General features: G+C 58.6%; 2 protein-coding genes and 1 pseudogene across 3 annotated transcripts in view; 2 read left to right on the forward strand and 1 right to left on the reverse strand.

The window, feature by feature from the left end:
- Positions 1–17,118, forward strand: part of LOC144993981 (uncharacterized) — a 32,935-nt gene that overhangs the window by 1,027 nt on the left and 14,790 nt on the right. The window contains exons 2-3 of the mRNA XM_078950094.1: positions 393–495; positions 585–686. Of these exons, the coding sequence (XP_078806220.1) occupies positions 451–495; positions 585–686 (147 nt within the window). The 5' untranslated portion in view covers positions 393–450. The remainder of the gene's footprint in view (positions 1–392; positions 496–584; positions 687–17,118) is intronic.
- On the forward strand, positions 3,806–14,088 carry LOC144993979 (uncharacterized). Its single transcript, XM_078950090.1, has 2 exons — positions 3,806–3,935; positions 9,409–14,088. The coding sequence occupies exon 2, from the start codon at positions 9,425–9,427 to the stop codon at positions 13,802–13,804; it is 4,380 nt and encodes a 1,459-aa protein (XP_078806216.1). The 5' UTR covers positions 3,806–3,935; positions 9,409–9,424; the 3' UTR covers positions 13,805–14,088.
- On the reverse strand, positions 4,331–5,473 carry LOC144993877 (serine/threonine-protein kinase pim-3 pseudogene; annotated as a pseudogene). The gene has a single exon (XR_013657156.1). The product of XR_013657156.1 is annotated as a serine/threonine-protein kinase pim-3 pseudogene (transcript).

Raw genomic sequence — 17,118 nt, forward strand, 5'->3', positions numbered from 1 at the left:
CCCAAGTATTTTTTTTTTCTTTAGCATTCACTCTTCCCTCATGGCCCACCACCGGGGGTCTCGCTTTTCCGGTTCCCTTCCACCCGCTGGCTCATGGGGTGCGATTGACCCCAAGTATTTTTTTTTTTTCTTTAGCATTCACTTTTCTACATCGCCCTTGAGGCTTTTCGAAGTGTACTGTTTGTGTTTACGTTTCTTTTTTTTTATGTGATCAAGAAAGGTCAAGAGAAACAAATGAACAAACCTAAATGGTTTTCTGCTGCTTTTTTTTAAAAAAAAATAACCGGAAGCAATTTCGGCTTCCATAGTTTTCTTCTTCCGTTACTAGCTAGTTAGTTCAAACCAATTTGGTCTCCAGAGAAGATGCTCTGGTTGTTTTTGCTGTCCTGCAGTCTGGTTCTGTCCAATTCCGGACAGACAGTCAACGGTGAGTGGCTCGACCCGTTTGACATGCTAAACTACGAGGCGAGGACCAAAACAATGAAGAACTCTGAGGTTGGTCAACGTGGGATGTTCGTCAAATCCAACTTCTTTGAAACAACTTGTTTTTTTTTGATATTCAGTTAATCTTACTTGCCCCACAGTCACAAGCCAGCAACACTGGTGCTGCTGATCCGCAGCAAAGGGAGAAGGTAAACCAGCCTGTGGCCCACTGTAACCCACATGTCATGGATCTACAGAAACAGGTTCGTGTTTGAGCTTTCAAAGAAAAACTGATGGTTCCAACTCTGTACGGGGTCTCACGGACCCCGCGAGACAGCGCGAGGTGCCACTGTTTGGTTCCAAATCGGTACGGGGTCGCTGGGACCCCGCGAGACAGCGCGCGGAGCCTGTGTTTCGTTCCAATTCTGTACGGGGTCTCACGGACCCCCGAGACAGCGCGCGGAGCCTGTGTTTCGTTCCAATTCTGTACGGGGTCTCACGGACCCCGCGAGACAGCGCGCGGAGCCACAGTTTGGTTCCAACTCTGTTCGGGGTCTCACGGACTGTACGAGACAGCGCGCGGAGCCTGTGTTTCGTTCCAACTCTGTACGGGGTCTCACGGACCCTGCGAGACAGCGCGAGGTGCCACGGTTTGGGTCCGAATCGAGATGGGGTCGCTGGGACCGTGCGAGACAGCGCGCGGAGCCTGTGTTTCGTTCCAATTCTGTACGGGGTCTCACGGACCCCGGGAGACAGCGCTCGGAGCCTGTGTTTCGTTCCAATTCTGTACGGGGTCTCACGGACTCCGCGAGACAGCGCGCGGAGCCTGTGTTTCATTCCAATTCTGTACGGGGTCTCACGGACCCCGCGAGACAGCGCGAGGTGCCACTGTTTGGTTACAATTCTGTACGGGGTCTCACGGACCCCGCTAAACAGCGCGCGGAGCCTGTGTTTCGTTCCAATTCTGTTCGGGGTCTCACGGACCGTGCGAGACAGCGCTCGGAGCCACAGTGCGCGGAGCCTGTGTTTCGTTCCAATTCTGTACGGGGTCTCACGGACCCCGCGAGACAGCGCGCGGAGCCTGTGTTTCGTTCCAATTCTGTACGGGGTCTCACGGACCCCGCTAGACAGCGCGCGGAGCCTGTGTTTCGTTCCACTTATGTTCGGGGTCTCACGGACCGTGTTAAACAGCGCGCGGAGCCTGTGTTTCGTTCCAATTCTGTACGGGGTCTCACGGACCCCGCGAGACAGCGCTCGGAGCCTGTGTTTCCTTCCAACTCTGTACGGGGTCTCACGGACCCCGGGAGACAGCGCTCGGAGCCTGTGTTTCGTTCCAACTCTGTACGGGGTCTCACGGACCCCGCGAGACAGCGCGCGGAGCCTGTGTTTGGTTACAATTCTGTACGGGGTCTCACGGACCCCGCGAGACAGCGCGCGGAGCCTGTGTTTCGTTCCAACTCTGTACGGGGTCTCACGGACCCCGCGAAACAGCGCGCGGAGCCTGTGTTTCGTTCCATATCTGTACGGGGTCTCACGGACCCCGCGAGACAGCGCGAGGTGCCAGTGTTTGGTTCCAATTCTGTACGGGGTCTCACGGACCACGCGAGACAGCGCGAGGTGCAACTGTTTGGTTCCAAATCGAGACGGGGTCGCTGGGACCGTGCGAGACAGCGCGAGGTGCCTGTGTTTCGCTCCAATTCTGTACGGGGTCTCACGGACCCCGCGAGACAGCGCGCGGAGCCTGTGTTTCGTTCCACTTCTGTTCGGGGTCTAACGGACCGTGCAAACAGCGCGCGGAGCCTGTGTTTCGTTCCAATTCTGTACGGGGTCTCACGGACCCCGGGAGACAGCGGTCGGAGCCTGTGTTTCGTTCCAACTCTGTACGGGGTCTCACGGACCCCGCGAGACAGCGCGCGGAGCCTGTGTTTCGTTCCAATTCTGTACGGGGTCTCACGGACCACGCGAGACAGCGCGAGGTGCCACTGTTTGGTTCCAATTCTGTTCGGGGTCGCTGGGACCGTGCGAGACAGCGCGAGGTGCCTGTGTTTCGCTCCAATTCTGTACGGGGTCTCACGGACCCCGGGAGACAGCGCTCGGAGCCTGTGTTTCGTTCCAACTCTGTACGGGGTCTCACGGACCCCGCGAGACAGCGCGCGGAGCCTGTGTTTCGTTCCAACTCTCTACGGGGTCTCACGGACCCCGGGAGACAGCGCTCGGAGCCTGTGTTTCGTTCCAACTCTGTACGGGGTCTCACGGACCCCGCGAGACAGCGCGCGGAGCCTGTGTTTCGTTCCAACTCTGTACGGGGTCTCACGGACCCCGCGAGACAGCGCTCGGAGCCACAGTTTGGTTCCAATTCTGTTCGGGGTCTCACGGACCGTGCAAGACAGCGCGCGGAGCCTGTGTTTCCTTCCAATTCTGTACGGGGTCTCACGGACCTCGGGAGACAGCGCGCGGAGCCTGTGTTTCGTTCCAACTCTGTACGGGGTCTCACGGACCCCGCGAGACAGCGCTCGGAGCCACAGTTTGGTTCCAACTCTGTACGGGGTCTCACGGACCCCGCGAGACAGCGCGCGGAGCCTGTGTTTCGTTCCAACTCTCTACGGGGTCTCACGGACCCCGCGAGACAGCGCGAGGTGCCACTGTTTGGTTCCAATTCTGTATGGGGTCTCACGGACCACGCGAGACAGCGCGAGGTGCCACTGTTTGGTTCCAAATCGAGACGGGGTCGCTGGGACCATGCGAGACAGCGCGAGGTGCCTGTGTTTCGCTCCAATTCTGTACGGGGTCTCACGGACCCCGCGAGACAGCACGCGGAGCCTGTGTTTCGTTCCACTTCTGTTCGGGGTTTAACGGACCGTGCAAACAGCGCGCGGAGCCTGTCTTTCGTTCCAATTCTGTACGGGGTTTCACGGACCCCGCGAGACAGCGCGCGGAGCCTGTGTTTCGTTCCAATTCTGTTCGGGGTCTAACGGACCCCGCGAGACAGCGCGCGGACCCACTGTTTGGTTCCAGTCGGCGTTGGGTCTCACGGACCCCGCGAGACAGTGCGCGGAGCTACTGTTTAGTTTTAGTTAGTGTTGGGGTCGAACGGACCTACAAGAGAGCGTGTGGAACTATTTTTTTTTTTTAGTATACATTTTTAGCAGATTTTCACTGAGACTCTTTTTGTGAGAGATTAGGGTCCAAAGCTTCCTCTGATGGTCTGAGTCTCAGAACTCAGGTCAGTGTCCCTAAACTTGGGTCGGAGCCTCTTTGTAAGCCCCCTTGTATCTAACGCTACAACTAATTTTGTTTCTTTTGGTATTTGGTAAGTAAATACCATTGACTTCTGCTGACTTTTCCAACACACTCTTGTTTTGTTTTTGTTTTTCTTTTTGAGTAGAGCTGCATGAAGGTTCTTTGGACCGTTTCATTTCCACCCCACTCTGTTGGTGCTACGGCGAGCGGGAGGTCTGGGTCATCAAAGTAACGTCACAGCAGACAGCTCTGGCTGCCATTCCTTGTATATGGTAATCACTTCATTTAACCTGTGTATATGCTGACCAAAATCATGTAACCTTTGTGTGTGGTAATCACTTTATCTAACGTGTATATACTGACCATTATACGATTAAAAATGTACACACCAATGTATTTTTTTTTTAATTTTTCAATCTTTAAAAACCGAGATTGTGTGATGTATCCAATAATTAGAAAAATATCTCTTCAAATAGTCATGTTGGGACAAAACCCATGAGCAAAAAAGAAAGCGAATATGCAACGTTGAGGTTCCAGTTTGACTTTTATTCGAACAAGGCAAAAAAAACTGTACAGTAGGCATCAGGGAACAAGCTCTATTGAGTTATCATGGAACTGGCATCTATACAACATGAGCAGTTAGCCATTTTGTTCAACATCCTACATCCTACTCCGTTTTTGGGAGCTCCCCCTGACCCGGACGATGCGCTCCGCTCTGCGAGACCTCTGAGTGGCAACGAGCCTTGGTAAGTCCTGTCTCTGCGGCGATACTCCCCTGACGACTGGGAAGTCGGTCGAAGGACGGCAATCTCCTCCAGATTGATCCGAAGCCCTCGGAGCAGAGCGTCGCCATCGCCGGACGAAGCTGCTTTTCGTTTCCCACGGACGAGACGGACCCTCGACGGGTCGGCGTGTCGACATCGTGGGCTCGGGCCGCCAGAGCAGAGCCGGGCTCCGATTGCTGGAGATCCCCTCGCGTGGGCTTCGGGGCTCCAGCCGTGGCGTCGCCTTCGTGCGCCTCCGAGCCTCGCTTCAGCATCCAAGGGTGGGCCAGTATGTCTTTCAGCATCGGTCTCTCTTCGGGCGTCCTGCTCAAACACCATTTTATCAGGGCCACGCAGTCCTCAGAGAGGTCTTTTTCGAATCTAAGCTCGCCCAGTAGGAGCTCCCTGTCGTTTCCAAATGGTATGTCCCCGTGCACCATGTCGTACAAAAGAATCCCCAACGACCAAACCTCAGATGGAAGAGCTTTGTAGCATCCTTGTGTGAGCCGTTCGGGGGGCCCATATGCCGCAGTCCCGTGGAACATGTCGTACACTTTGTCGGGTTCAAGAAATTCGGCGGAGCCAAAGTCGATGAGTTTCAGCTCGAGCGTCGTCAGGTCCACCAGCAGGTTTTCGTCTTTTACGTCCATGTGCACAACACCGCGGCTGTGACAGTGGAGCAAGGCCTGGATGACCTGACCTAAAAATTCTCTGGCCGTGTCCTCGCGCAGACGCTTACTGATCGTGATGTATTCGTACAGATCTTGCGTGTTCTCTGGCTTCTCCGTGACTATCACCCAATTATACGGGGTCTTGTAAAAGTCCAGCATGCGGATGATCCCAGGAAACGGAGGGTCTTTGGAGACCATTTCCAAGGCGACAGCTTCGAATGGCTTACTGGTCCCATCAACCTCGCAGCATCTCGTACGCGAGAGCGGGATAATCTTCAGGGCCACGGAAATCCCGTCGCTTCGCCTCTTTCCCAGAAACACTTTGCCGAAGCCCCCCTTGCCCAGGCAAAAGCTGGTCTTCCAGTACTTTTCCATGGCAGAAGGATTGATTTTTCTTTTCTCTCTCTCGAACTGTCGCGCTCTTCACGGAGCAACTTCCCTCCAGTCTTTGTTAAACTCGCGTAAGGTTACTATGACCTCTCTTGGTTTGCACGGAACAAGTTTTAAAGGGCCTGTGATCCAAATCTTCTGGTCTAGTTTCCGTTTCCGGTCCGCCGCACTCCCGTCAGACTTCAGCGAGGCAGAGTCAGACAGAGAGGGAGAAGGAGGACACTGGAAGAAAAAGAGGAAACGTTAGAAGGTGGGGCCTTCATTCTGAAGGAGGAGGAGGCTGATTGTAAGCCCCCCCACACCCGCTGCAGGGAAAGAGGGAGGGGCAAAGAGGACAGTGAGGTCCAACCACAGAGATTAAGACTCAGTGCAGCGTGGCAGATTTCTACCAAGGGCCCGTGCAAAGCCAGTTGTCACGCTGCAAAGAGCAACACAGAGGAGGGCAATCTTTCCTTTGCATACTCCCCTCTTTTTCCACTTTGCAGAATCTCACAAGGCTTCGTGTTGCTGAACCTGGATCGCACAGCTTAGAGCTCAGGACCACGTAAGTGAGTTCATACTTTAAATCCTAATTGATCAACGGTTGGCTTTTCTCTTTTTTTTTTTCTTTTACAAAACAGTCGCCCTTTTCGAGCACAGCTTATCGTACCTCGAAGAGTCTAAAGCTGCCTTTGTCCGGGGTGAATGAGGGTCACTGCTCCAGAGGCGTCTCTGTGTAACATTTCCAGCATGTGTCTCCAGTTGTAGTAGAACGCGGGCTTGTAGCTTCCCACGGAACCTTGAAAGTTGACAAGGAACCCTTGGTAGTCTCTCACCGATACCTCAGGCAGGCCCACGTCTGGTGCGAACTTCACGTTGAAGTAGTACACGGGGTCCGTGCGGGGGGTTTCGAGCCGGAGGCCCTGCGAACCGCACATCTGCGCGACCGCGGCGGACTGATTAAACAGCAGGCACAGGACGCAGCAGGAAGGCTGCGGCACGATGTTCGGCTCGCCGTCGCCCGAGCGCTGCACCTTATCTCGTTCCAGAACATATTGCTTGTAAGCCTCTGGGGACATCAGAGTCGTCAAGGGGCCCGTCCGCACGTTGACCAGCATTCCTTTGCAGGAGTTGCGATTAGCGCACCTAGGGAGCCCTCTGTCATTCAGCATCTCCGTGAGCAGGGCCCTGTCGTACGTGTTACGGGCCAGGGCTCGTCCCGGCACCGCGCGCTCCGCGAAAGATGCCATGAGCGGTTTCGGGTTCCTGGCCAGCAGCTCCAACACGGCCAGCACGGGGGTGCAGCGTGGGCACATGGGATTGGGGTCGCCGTTTGCCTCGCACGAGCATCTGCCCGGCCGAGGCTCGCACTCCGGGAAGAGGACGGCGAGGTCGGCAGACGACAGGTGTCTTCTCTCTGCCGCACGCTCCAAGACGCGAGCCTTGATCAGCTCCCTGCCGTCTGAGACTTTGCCCTCGTCCAAACATGGGGCGTCCGAGGGAGGCTCCGCAGCCCGTCGACCCGGATCCGCCGCTTCGCACCAGAGGGAGCGACGCGCGGATGGCTTCCCGCGAGGCACGGGTTTTGAGCACAGCGAGCAGGCGACGCCCTTCTCTCGGACCCCGTCCGAACAGCCCGGGCACATCCAGAGGCAACATGGTTTCTCGACGAGTCCTGCAAAACAGGCGCACGTGGAACAGATGAACCCGCGGAGGGACGGGCAGCTGCTGAAGTGAGGCTCCGTCAGGTACCAGTGTGGGTCATTCACGAAACAGGTCTCGCACACCCTGGCTTCGCAAGGACATCGGAGCTTGACGCCGGCTCTGCTCCTTTGCTTGCTGCCTTTGACCAAGGTCACCAGACACGACAGGCACTTTGCGCACCCCGACCGCTTGTCGACCCTCGCTCTGCCGACCTTGGACGCTCCGCCGACGTAGCTGATCGTGGAAACTCTCCTGTATAGATTCGTAGACTTGAGAGCGGCCTCCACTGAGGCCTTCTGACGCTTTCTTTTACACTCCATCAACAGTTCGACGGGTACCCTCCCTGCAAAGGCGTCGTGAGGGCCCTCTCGAGGAGCTTCCCCCTCTCCTCGCGAAATCGTCGACATAACACCCGTGGCCCCCTCCGCCGTCCGAGGAAGCTCAGTCCACGATGGAAGCGAAGCGGGAGCTGTGCTGCTCCCTGTACAGGGCCTTGGCGCTAGACCCCGTGCCAGTGATCGGCGGCGTGCTGTACGCCCCCGGAACTGAAGGCGTGAGCCTGAGGTCTCTCGGAGAGGGCACGACCAACTGCTCCCACCACAGGTTCAACTTTAGGCATGCAGTGGACGCGTTGCTGCGACATGGCACGAAAGAAGGGCCCTGCACTTGCGCGCAACGGATTAGCGCGTCCGCGGAACAGCGCTACAGAGGGGGGGACGGCGCAGATGTTCCGAACCCCGAACGCCGCCGACGGTGCGCCACCAAACCGGGCGGGCAGGGCTCCTCCCGCGAAATCGCCAGAGCCCAGTCCCAAGTCCTGTGGGCGTACGAAATGGAGCCGGTGGCAGCGGCGTACAGGTGGCTGATGTGCAACCGGAGCGCGAGATACCCCAAATGCTGCGACTCTGTGTTGGTCTACCAGGTAGACCGTTCCAGGACCCTGCCTCCGGGACTGTACGTGTACAAATCACGCCCATTCCACTTCGGATGCACCGCAGAGAGACCCCTCTGTGTGGTGGACCAGTTTAATTTTCGTGTCCAGAGACGGGGACCGGTTTCGGTGGAGGAAGAGCCGCATTGCTTCGAGAGCGCGCTGCCCAAGGAGATAACCCTGGAGCTCTTCCCGGGCCGCGACAACTTCAGCGCCCTGTACGTGATAGGGCGCGCCATCACGGCACCCACGCCCGAATACGGAAACAGGCTTTTCGGAGAAGCCCTGGCGCTCGACCTGGTGTCTCCGGAGTCATGCGAGAAAGCCGTCGCCTGCAAGCACCACCTGATCGGCATGAGAACGGAGCAAGCCTGCGTGATAGACCTCCGCTGGAACTCCTTCGACGTGATGAGCGCTTGCATGAAGGCGGTTCCGAAGATCAGGGGAATGCAGGCGGTGGTCTGGTCCAACCACGTGCCCGACCCTGTGAAGATCGAGTCCGATGTGCTGGCCTGGCTCTTCGGGTACGTCACCGTGCTGCCCGCGGCCGTCCGCAGCGTAGACTACAAAAACGAGAGTCTCGGCGTGCGCTACATCATCGTAGACGTGGATGGTTTTTCGGGGACTCTGCCCGAGCCACCCGAGGGTGAAGCCTCCTGCTTCGCGCACACGTACTTCGAGGGAGATGTCGGGCTCGCCGCGGCGGCCATCGGTGAGCTCCCAGAGGCCTCGAGCAGGATGGGCTTCCCGCGGGCAGGATCTCCCGCTTTCTGGTACGAGCTGCCGGCATCCCTGGGCACCCTGAAGCCCACGCCTTTCAGCAGCGGCTCCAGGTCTCGCCGTGTGTGTGAGCCGCAAGGCTTTCGGGACCAGTTCAGGACCTGGGCTCTCGGGAAGACGGACGGGGCTTGCTGCCTCGCCATAGCCGTGCAACACACCCTGTACTACCACGCGAGAGACAGAGAGTACAGACTGATGGTAACGCACACAGTGTTGGACGGCGACACCTCGCTGAACATTTACAAACTGTGACGCCGAGTCAAGATGACAGGGGGGCGCTCGTGATGCTTACATGGCGGGCGTCACGTGAGGGTTATTAACAGACTTTTCAGACTTTTCTTCGAAGCGCGAAGCGATCCAGTGAAAAGGACGAGGCAAAGTTATAAAAACGCAGTGAAAAAAAAAAACTAACCGCGTCTGTGACAAATCATAATCATTATCATCATCATCATCATCATCTGAGTCCTTTCCTCTGTCTCTCACCCCTGCCCAACCATTCCTCTGTGTTATGTTTTTTTTTTGTCAGTTGCGCAGCTGAGCCCATGGATCCAAAGGACGGCGTCTCCAAGTGGCTGGTGGCAGCCGCAGCACTGCACGCAGGTGCTCTGGAACTCCACGTCGACCGAGACTGCTTCGACTGCGTCGAAGAGGCCATCTGTTACCTCTGCAATCGGGCTACGTGGGAGATTCCACCGGGGGAGCGGGACCGCCTCGCAGCAGAGCGCAGAGATTACTTCTACCACCCGCAAGACCTAAGGGGCTCGATCGGACTAAGTTCGTTTTTCGTCTCAGGCCAGTGCAAATATTGTCAGCTGTGCAGAGGGGTGAAAATACGTTTCGAACCATCGTTGTGTCGCCACGTGCTGGAGGTGGAAGATCGCTGCGATAACCGCGCACCGCAAGAAGTGGGGCTGAACCTGCGGCGGTTGGAACACTTGGCCACCCTCCACACTCCGTACTTCGTAATGCTCTTCGTCAGCCTGGCCAAAAGGAGGCGCTACACGTTTTACAGATCCCCCGGCGAGTTGAGGGACGTCGCCAGGCACCTACTTCTAGCGCTAGGTCCCGACGCATCCCGGCGCTCGCCTCACGACCCAGAAGAGGAGCTTCACCTTCATGCCAGCATCCTCAAGCTCTGGTGGAGATATCAGGACAAGCAGAGCACCAGGCTAGGCGTTTCGATTCCCTACTACTTCAACCTGGGCTCGGAGCTGGAGAGCTGGTCGTGGACCCCGTCGACCGACCGCTTCGAGCTGAGGATGCCCGAACCCCTCTACGGCTTCGTGAGGAACCATTGCCTGTTTCACGAGCTGAGGGCCGCGCCCGGACCCGAAATGACGAGCCAAAGGACACAGAGTAAGCCGCTGGTGAGGGTGCGCGAGGTGCGCACCTCGCTCCACGGGGACGTCTCCGTCGTCCTGAGTGTGTTGGTTTCCAACAAACACCTGGAGCAAACCTTGCACGAAGCCGCGAGGGCTTACGAGAACCAATGCAGAGCGAGGCGGAGGGTCAGGCTGAAAGACAAAGGACAGGTCTTTTCACCGGGGGTCGGGCAGCACTACCCTCAGCTCGATTGCATCGCGCTGGAGCAAGCGGGAGGAGCGCCGTCGACTGTCATGCACGTGGTGACAACGTCGGGGGCCGGGTGGCTGCCGCTCCACAGCTGGCTGAGGGAGACCCGAGGAAAGCAGGTCCGCGACGTCGTGGTCCGCAGAGCGCTGGTCTGCGTGTTGGACTCCCTGAGAGACCTCCGCTCCACCGATCGCCATCCTTGCAGAGTTCTGTACCAGAACGCAAAGGATGACGACTCTCACAGCCGCACCTCCAAGCTCTCATGCGCCTTCGTCATCCACCGACACACAGGGGAGACAATGTCGCTGCTCCCCTTAGTTTCCATGCCCGGGCTTTACAGGGCCTCTGCGCTGACCGACGACGAAGACAGTTTTCGTGCCGCGTGCTCCAACTTGGCGCTGAGCGTGCTGCGCGCCGGAGCGCTCCCGGACGATGGCTCGACAACGGAGGCCGCCATCTCTGAGTTTTGCAGGACGGGCATGGCGGACGCTCACCTCTGGTCCACGGTGCTGGATTGCCTCGGGAGACCGCCGCGGTCCGAAGAGACGGGGCGCTGGCCGCGGGCCACGTGGCTGGGGCCCGGGTCCAGGGATCGCAGCTCTTTGAGAGAGCGGTTCGACTGGTTGACGCGGTGCGACGGGGCCGCAGCGGCGCCCGGGCTCGCCTGCATGATAGAGGTCCTGAAGGAGGACGAGTTGTCCTCGCTGGGGCCAGCGAGGAGGACACTGGAGCGCTGTAAGACCCTGGCGGAAATTCTGTCTTGCCAGGCTTCGGGACGCGCCCGTGCCACCAGTCCAGCCCGAACCAAGACCGGCAGGAGGAAGCGCAAGAGTAACACGCTGAGCAATCCGCACGTCACAAAAAGCATGACGATGGATCCCTGTCAGCCGCTTTTTCCAGAGGCATCCCAGTCCGCGAGCCAGCGGACGCTGGAAGAATGCTGCGGCCTGGAGCACATTATGAAGATGAGCAGCGATCTGACAAGGGAACTGGCTCTCTCTCGCGGGTCGTCGAGCGAACCTTCGAGCAAGCCGCGGACCGTGACCTACCTAGACGCGGACGTGAACCCCCTGAACGAGGACCTCTTCTCTGCGGAATGGGAGAGATTGGATCGCCGCGCACCCAGAGGCTGCCACAGTTCGCCCAGTGCCAAGGTCGAAAAGCGGGACGCCCTCGCCGAGCTGCAGGACTTCGGACTTTGCGACGAGGACGAGGCGAGCTCCCTTCGCTCGACCGGCTCCCTCCACACGGCAGGCTCCCTCCACACGGCAGGCTCCCTGGACTGCATTGTGACAGACAACACTACGAATCTCTTCTTCGCCAGAACTGACATCGACAATTTCCAGAGCAGCGACATGGTGTACAGAGTCTTACAAGAGTCCTTTTACCCCGAGCAGAGCACGAGTGCGGACACGACTCTAACCCTTCTTCGCCTAAAATCGGAGGACCCCTTGCCAGAGACGACCCGGTGCGACGGAGAAGAGGCGCTCGTCGCTTCGGGAGGACTCAACCCCTCGGGAAGCGCAGATAGGCAGTCGCTTCAGGGCCCCATCCGAATGGAGGACAGTCGCGGCGAGGAGGACAGTCTCAGCTCGGCCAAACGCGAGCGGGTGCAGAAGGCTAATTGCATGAGATGGAGGTCCAGAGGGCTCTCGCGGCGGGAGAGGCAACTGTCAGACTGCGCCCGCTTTCACCCCGTCACTTACCTGGTTTCGAGGGACATAACCGATTTGATCAGCAACCTCACCGTGAAACGTCACTCAGAGGAGGACTGCGTCAGCAGGCCGTGCCACGGACTCAACAAGCCGGAGCGATGGGACGCGTGGGGCCCGGGCGCAAAGGACAAGCAAATGCAGCGGGGGCCAGCTGTATTGGACCTGGTACACGGATCAATCACTTGCCAAAGGTTTCTGTGGAGGATGGGCAGAGAGTACTCGCACAGGGACGGGGATATGACGAGACGGGGGCACGCCCGGTGCACGAAGCTCTCATGGCCCACAGGGTTTGCCTACGTGCCGGCGGTGGAGCGCACCGTGCTCAACTGCGAGCTCTCGGAGCAGTGGTACTTCACCGTGGACCTCTCCGCTCCGCCGGACCGGGGTTTCAGGCTCACGGAGATTCTCGTGGACAGTTTGCCGAGCTTGTGCAAGGAGGACACGCCACATCTCCTTCGAGTGCTCGGGAAAAAGACCAACTACCTGGGTGCCGTGTGCACCGTCCAGGACGTCCAGGGCTTGATCATACACAGGATTCACATGGCCTACGAGTCTCTGGTGAATCTGCTGGACATGCACACGCGCCTGCAAGTCCACTCCTTTGCTGCACGCACCTTCGCCCTACACTGCGTGACCAAAGACACGGAGGAAATGGCGCTTGGGGTGTTTGTGGGCGAGAGCCCCGGGTCTGTGAACCTCGGGTGCTCTAAGGGGTCGCTCGTGTCGTGGTTCTACGACGACAAGGTACTGCTGGCCTACCACGTGCTACAGTGCCTCCTCAGAGTTCAGATCCTTTCCCTGAGGGTTCTCGGCTTCACCATGAAGCGCATACAGCCGGCTCGCATTTGGAGGGTCAAGACGGGATTTAGGGTCGACCTGCTGGCGTGCCTTGTCGACACGCTGTACGTCTGGGACGGGAACGGGCCCGCATGGGGCGCCTTGGAAGGTCTGGCCGCCGTGTGGGAAACCCTCTCCCAGCTAAACCTGCGACAATACGTGCCCGACGCGGCAGCTGACAAGCTGAAGCGGGCGTACATCGCCGTTTTCGGAGCGTGCCCGCACTCCGCCTACGGCTCTCCGATGTGCTCAAAGGGCGGCCGCAGTAAGGAGCGCAGCTGCGTGTCGTGGCTCCAGGCCGGGGATATGAGAAACTACTTCAGAGAGTGGACTTTGCCCGAGGACGAGGAGCTCATCCACCAAGTGTACGGGCTGTGCGGCTTTTCCGAAAGAGCCACGGGACCGCGAAGCCCGCTGGAGGACGTGCTGGGTAGAGACGGACGATACGAAATGCTTTCTCTGCCCACGGAACAAGGCTTCGAGGTGCAACCCTACGGCCCGTTTGTCGTACGGATACAAAATCAAGTCATCAAGTGGAATCGGGTGATTGTGGTCGAGCCCGCTGTCGCCGGGCCCGTGACCCTCGCTCAGCTCAACCCGTTGGAGAGGTACGACCTGGTCACCAGAGCGCTCGCCGCCGCCTTTGCCAATCAGAACGAAGAACTCGACGGGGAAGGAGTGGCTGGAGACGGGTGGACCTCGAGAGGGTCTGAGCACACGCACGGTGACGGGGCGGGGGAAAGCTCTCTAGGGCTCCCTCAGCGGGAAGAGGACACTCAAAGCAGCATGTACTATTAGGTTTCATCCACTTCAATTTGCTTCAATTTGTAGCGCACGCACCGTCTCTCACTCGGCAACGGGGCAGTGTACCGAATGTTCCTTCTGACTGTGTAGTGACCCGTGTCGCTTCTACCGAGAGCAGTCGCCATGTACCATTTTTGCAGTTTACTTTATCTCGCATGAAGCAAAGAAACTCACCCTCTGACTGCATTGCGGTTGTGTTCATGTACTTGTGTTCATGTACAGTATTTCCAGTGTATTCCTTTTTCACAAAATAAAGAATTCAGTCGTGCACCACAGAATTTGGTATGTCTTTGATTTTTATTTCCATCACCTCATCGAAACAACAAGGAAAAATAAAAAAAAAAACATCTGACAGAAAACAGCATAGCTCAGCATCGTAACACTTTGGGTTTCAAGGGCTCGTAATGGTTTCGGGTCCACACGATGTGAGCGCAAGCCCTATCGTAGATCGGGTACGACGTCTCCGTGAGGAGTCCCAAGCGTTTGCCGTGAGCTTCTAGCATGTATTTTACCTCCTGTACACTGAGCCACCTCTTCTCCTCAGACAAGAGTCGCTTCAGCTCAGAGACGTTTTTGGGTCCGTTGACTGTCAGGTACGTCTCTCTGACGTCTGCCCTTTCCGCGTTGAGAAACACAAACTCGGCCGTCCTCGTCACCAGGGACGCGCGGGTTTCCCCTCTGGCCGTGTCATTGAACAGGAGCTGGGCTACGCTGTGGAATCCGCAGTAACCGTCCGAAGGAACCTCGATCACATCGAGGTCGTGTAGCCTCGCGTAGGCGCGGAGCGAGCCCGCTCTGTGATTCGGTCCACTCTCGAACAGAAGTTCGATTGGAGTCGTGTGCGGCGGCAGGCCCCTCAGCTGCCACGATGATCCGTCGCATTCCAGAAAGCCCTGCACCCACGAGTTCCCGTGATGGCTGTTGCAAATGTGAAAGAAGGTCCCCTGCGAGCAGACCGTGACGTTGCGCCCGAACAAACCTGCCGCTATGGAGACGACGGGCAGAAACTGTTCCGGCGCTGCGTACAAGTCGCCGCACAGGGCCTTTATGTCTTTGCAGGGCCCTAGGCCTGAGGTAGAATTTCTATCGATGATTTTCGAGGCCAAGTGTACAACAACCGCGAGGGCTTCCACCGTCAGGGCAGCCGAGTCCGACTCTCGGCGTCCGTACGCGCCGACGAACATCAGCCAGAGCGCTTCCGCCAGGGTTTTGCATGGGCGCGACGCCGAGCTGCATACGGCAGGTTCTGAGCTCGGCACGGCGTCCCTGCGCGTCTTGGCGAAAGTCGTATTCCACACGTTCGTCAGGCAAGGCTTTCTCAGACTCGGAACCGAGCTCACCCCAACAAAGCCCGGCCATTCGTTCGCGTCCGCGGTTTCGCTGGGAAAAACCTTTTGGTGCGCAAAGCCGAGACTATCTGGAGAGTCCACCACCAGCAGCGTTTCCAGCGTCGACCGAGGGCAGTCACGCTGCGCGAGTGCCGCGCTCGGAACGTCTTGATCTCCGGAGGCGACCGGGGGGTCTCGAGGGGCGCTCTCAGAGCAGGTCGCTACTCGTTCCGTCCCGTCTGCAGTGCCTGGATGGCGAGCGGTCGAATCGACGTACTGGTTCCCTGGTTCCACCTCGTTTTCCCAGCAATCTGGGTCGCTCTGAACAGACATGCTCTCCAGGTCGCGCGTCGCGCAACTGAGGATAGAACCCCAGTCGTCGTCGCTCTCGCTCAGAGACAGGAGGCAGCCGTGCCAGGGGTCTGAGGCTCGAGCGTCGAGGCTCGCTGGAGGAGCCGCGACGGGCCGCTCGTCGCCGCGATCTAAGGCGCCTCTCATACTGCTGCGAATCCCGTGGGCAATGTCGCCCAGGTAGGCGTAAGGCGGGTCGTCCGGAGACGACTCCGCGTTGCCTAGGCGGGCAGCGAACCACGAGTCGCGTGCCTCGATCGCGCTCTTCACCGTACAGGGAACGACGTCTAGGGCCATGAAGAAAGGCAGCTGAGCCGTGAGCTCGGGCACGTACAGCTGTGCCGCGCGCAGCACGGTTCGAGCATCGAGCAATCCCTCAAACACGATCAGCATGGCTCTCACGATGCTGCGGTCGTTGTACCCGCGGACAGAGTAGCGGCAAGACGGGTCTGGGCCGACGTCGTCCTCTCCCCAGTCTCCTGTCGTGGCGCGTCGGTCGATCTTCAGTTCCATGGCCGCACGCAAGTGCCTGTCTGCGTCCGTTCCTCCCGGGTTGCGAGCCAGAACCTCGAGAGCGCTGGGACGAGAGTGCAGAGCGTTACCGTACACCAGCACGTACCACGCCGCAAAGTACAACAGACCCGCCACGGTGACTCTCACCGCGGACCGGCCGTCCGCCTCTACTCCTCGCCGACCCCGCTCTACTCCTCCAAGGTGACGAGGCGCAGAGAGTCTCAACCCGCTGGCCGCGAACGATAGCGCCAGGGTGGAATTCACAAGCGCGTCGGGTAAGCTTTCCCCTTCGGCCGCGAAGCACGGCAAAACGCCTCTCGCCAAAGCCTCTTGCATCGCCTCCTTTTCGCTTTCACTCGTCAACCCTGCGCGCGTCAAGAGGTCCAGGGGGTCCTCGAAATAACGTTCGTAATGCTCGCGCTCCACAGCGACCCAACCTCCGGAGGCGGTGGGCAGAGGCGAGTCTGGTCGCACGAGGTCCTTCACCCGTCGCCATCCTCGCGCCAACGTTTCTAGCGCGTAAGCGGGACTCGGAGACGCGGGCAGAGCCAGGGCCTTGAACAGCTTGTGGCAGGACCTTGTGGGGTTGACAAACACAGGCCAGAACAAGCTGGCGTCAGCCCTGAGAGAGCTGGGTCGAGGCACTTTTAGGCTCAGACGGTCGAGAGCGCACGGCGACACTTTGGGAAAGTGAAGCGCTATGGCGGCCGCTATCGCTTCGGGATCCTGAGCCCGGGCCTCGGTGTGACTGGGGATCTCCGCCAGGGCGACCGGGGTCCCGGAACCCGAGCGACGGAATGTCCTCGGCGCAGGGAGCTCGTACAGCACTTCTCCGGCGGGGGGGACCCGCATGTCCCGCTCCTCGAGGCGATCCCTCGGGTCGAGCCCAGGAGAGACAAAGCCAGTGTTCAGCGCTGCCGTCTCAAACAGTCTGGGGTCCGGCGACACGCTCGTCGTCAGGATGCCTTCTCCCCGGGCGTCCTGATCGTCGAGGAGCATGGGGAGATGATCGTTTGCGTACAGCACCACGATCTTTTCCAAATCCAGCGAGCCGTTTCGCTCGTAGGTTTGAAACGCGACGCAGTGCGCGGCCACCGAAAAAGCCCAAGCGTACAT

This window comes from Oryzias latipes, chromosome 7, assembly GCF_053564925.1.
Source record: "Oryzias latipes strain Hd-rR chromosome 7, Olatipes_Hd-rR_3.1".
Classification (NCBI taxonomy): Eukaryota; Metazoa; Chordata; class Actinopteri; order Beloniformes; family Adrianichthyidae; genus Oryzias; species Oryzias latipes.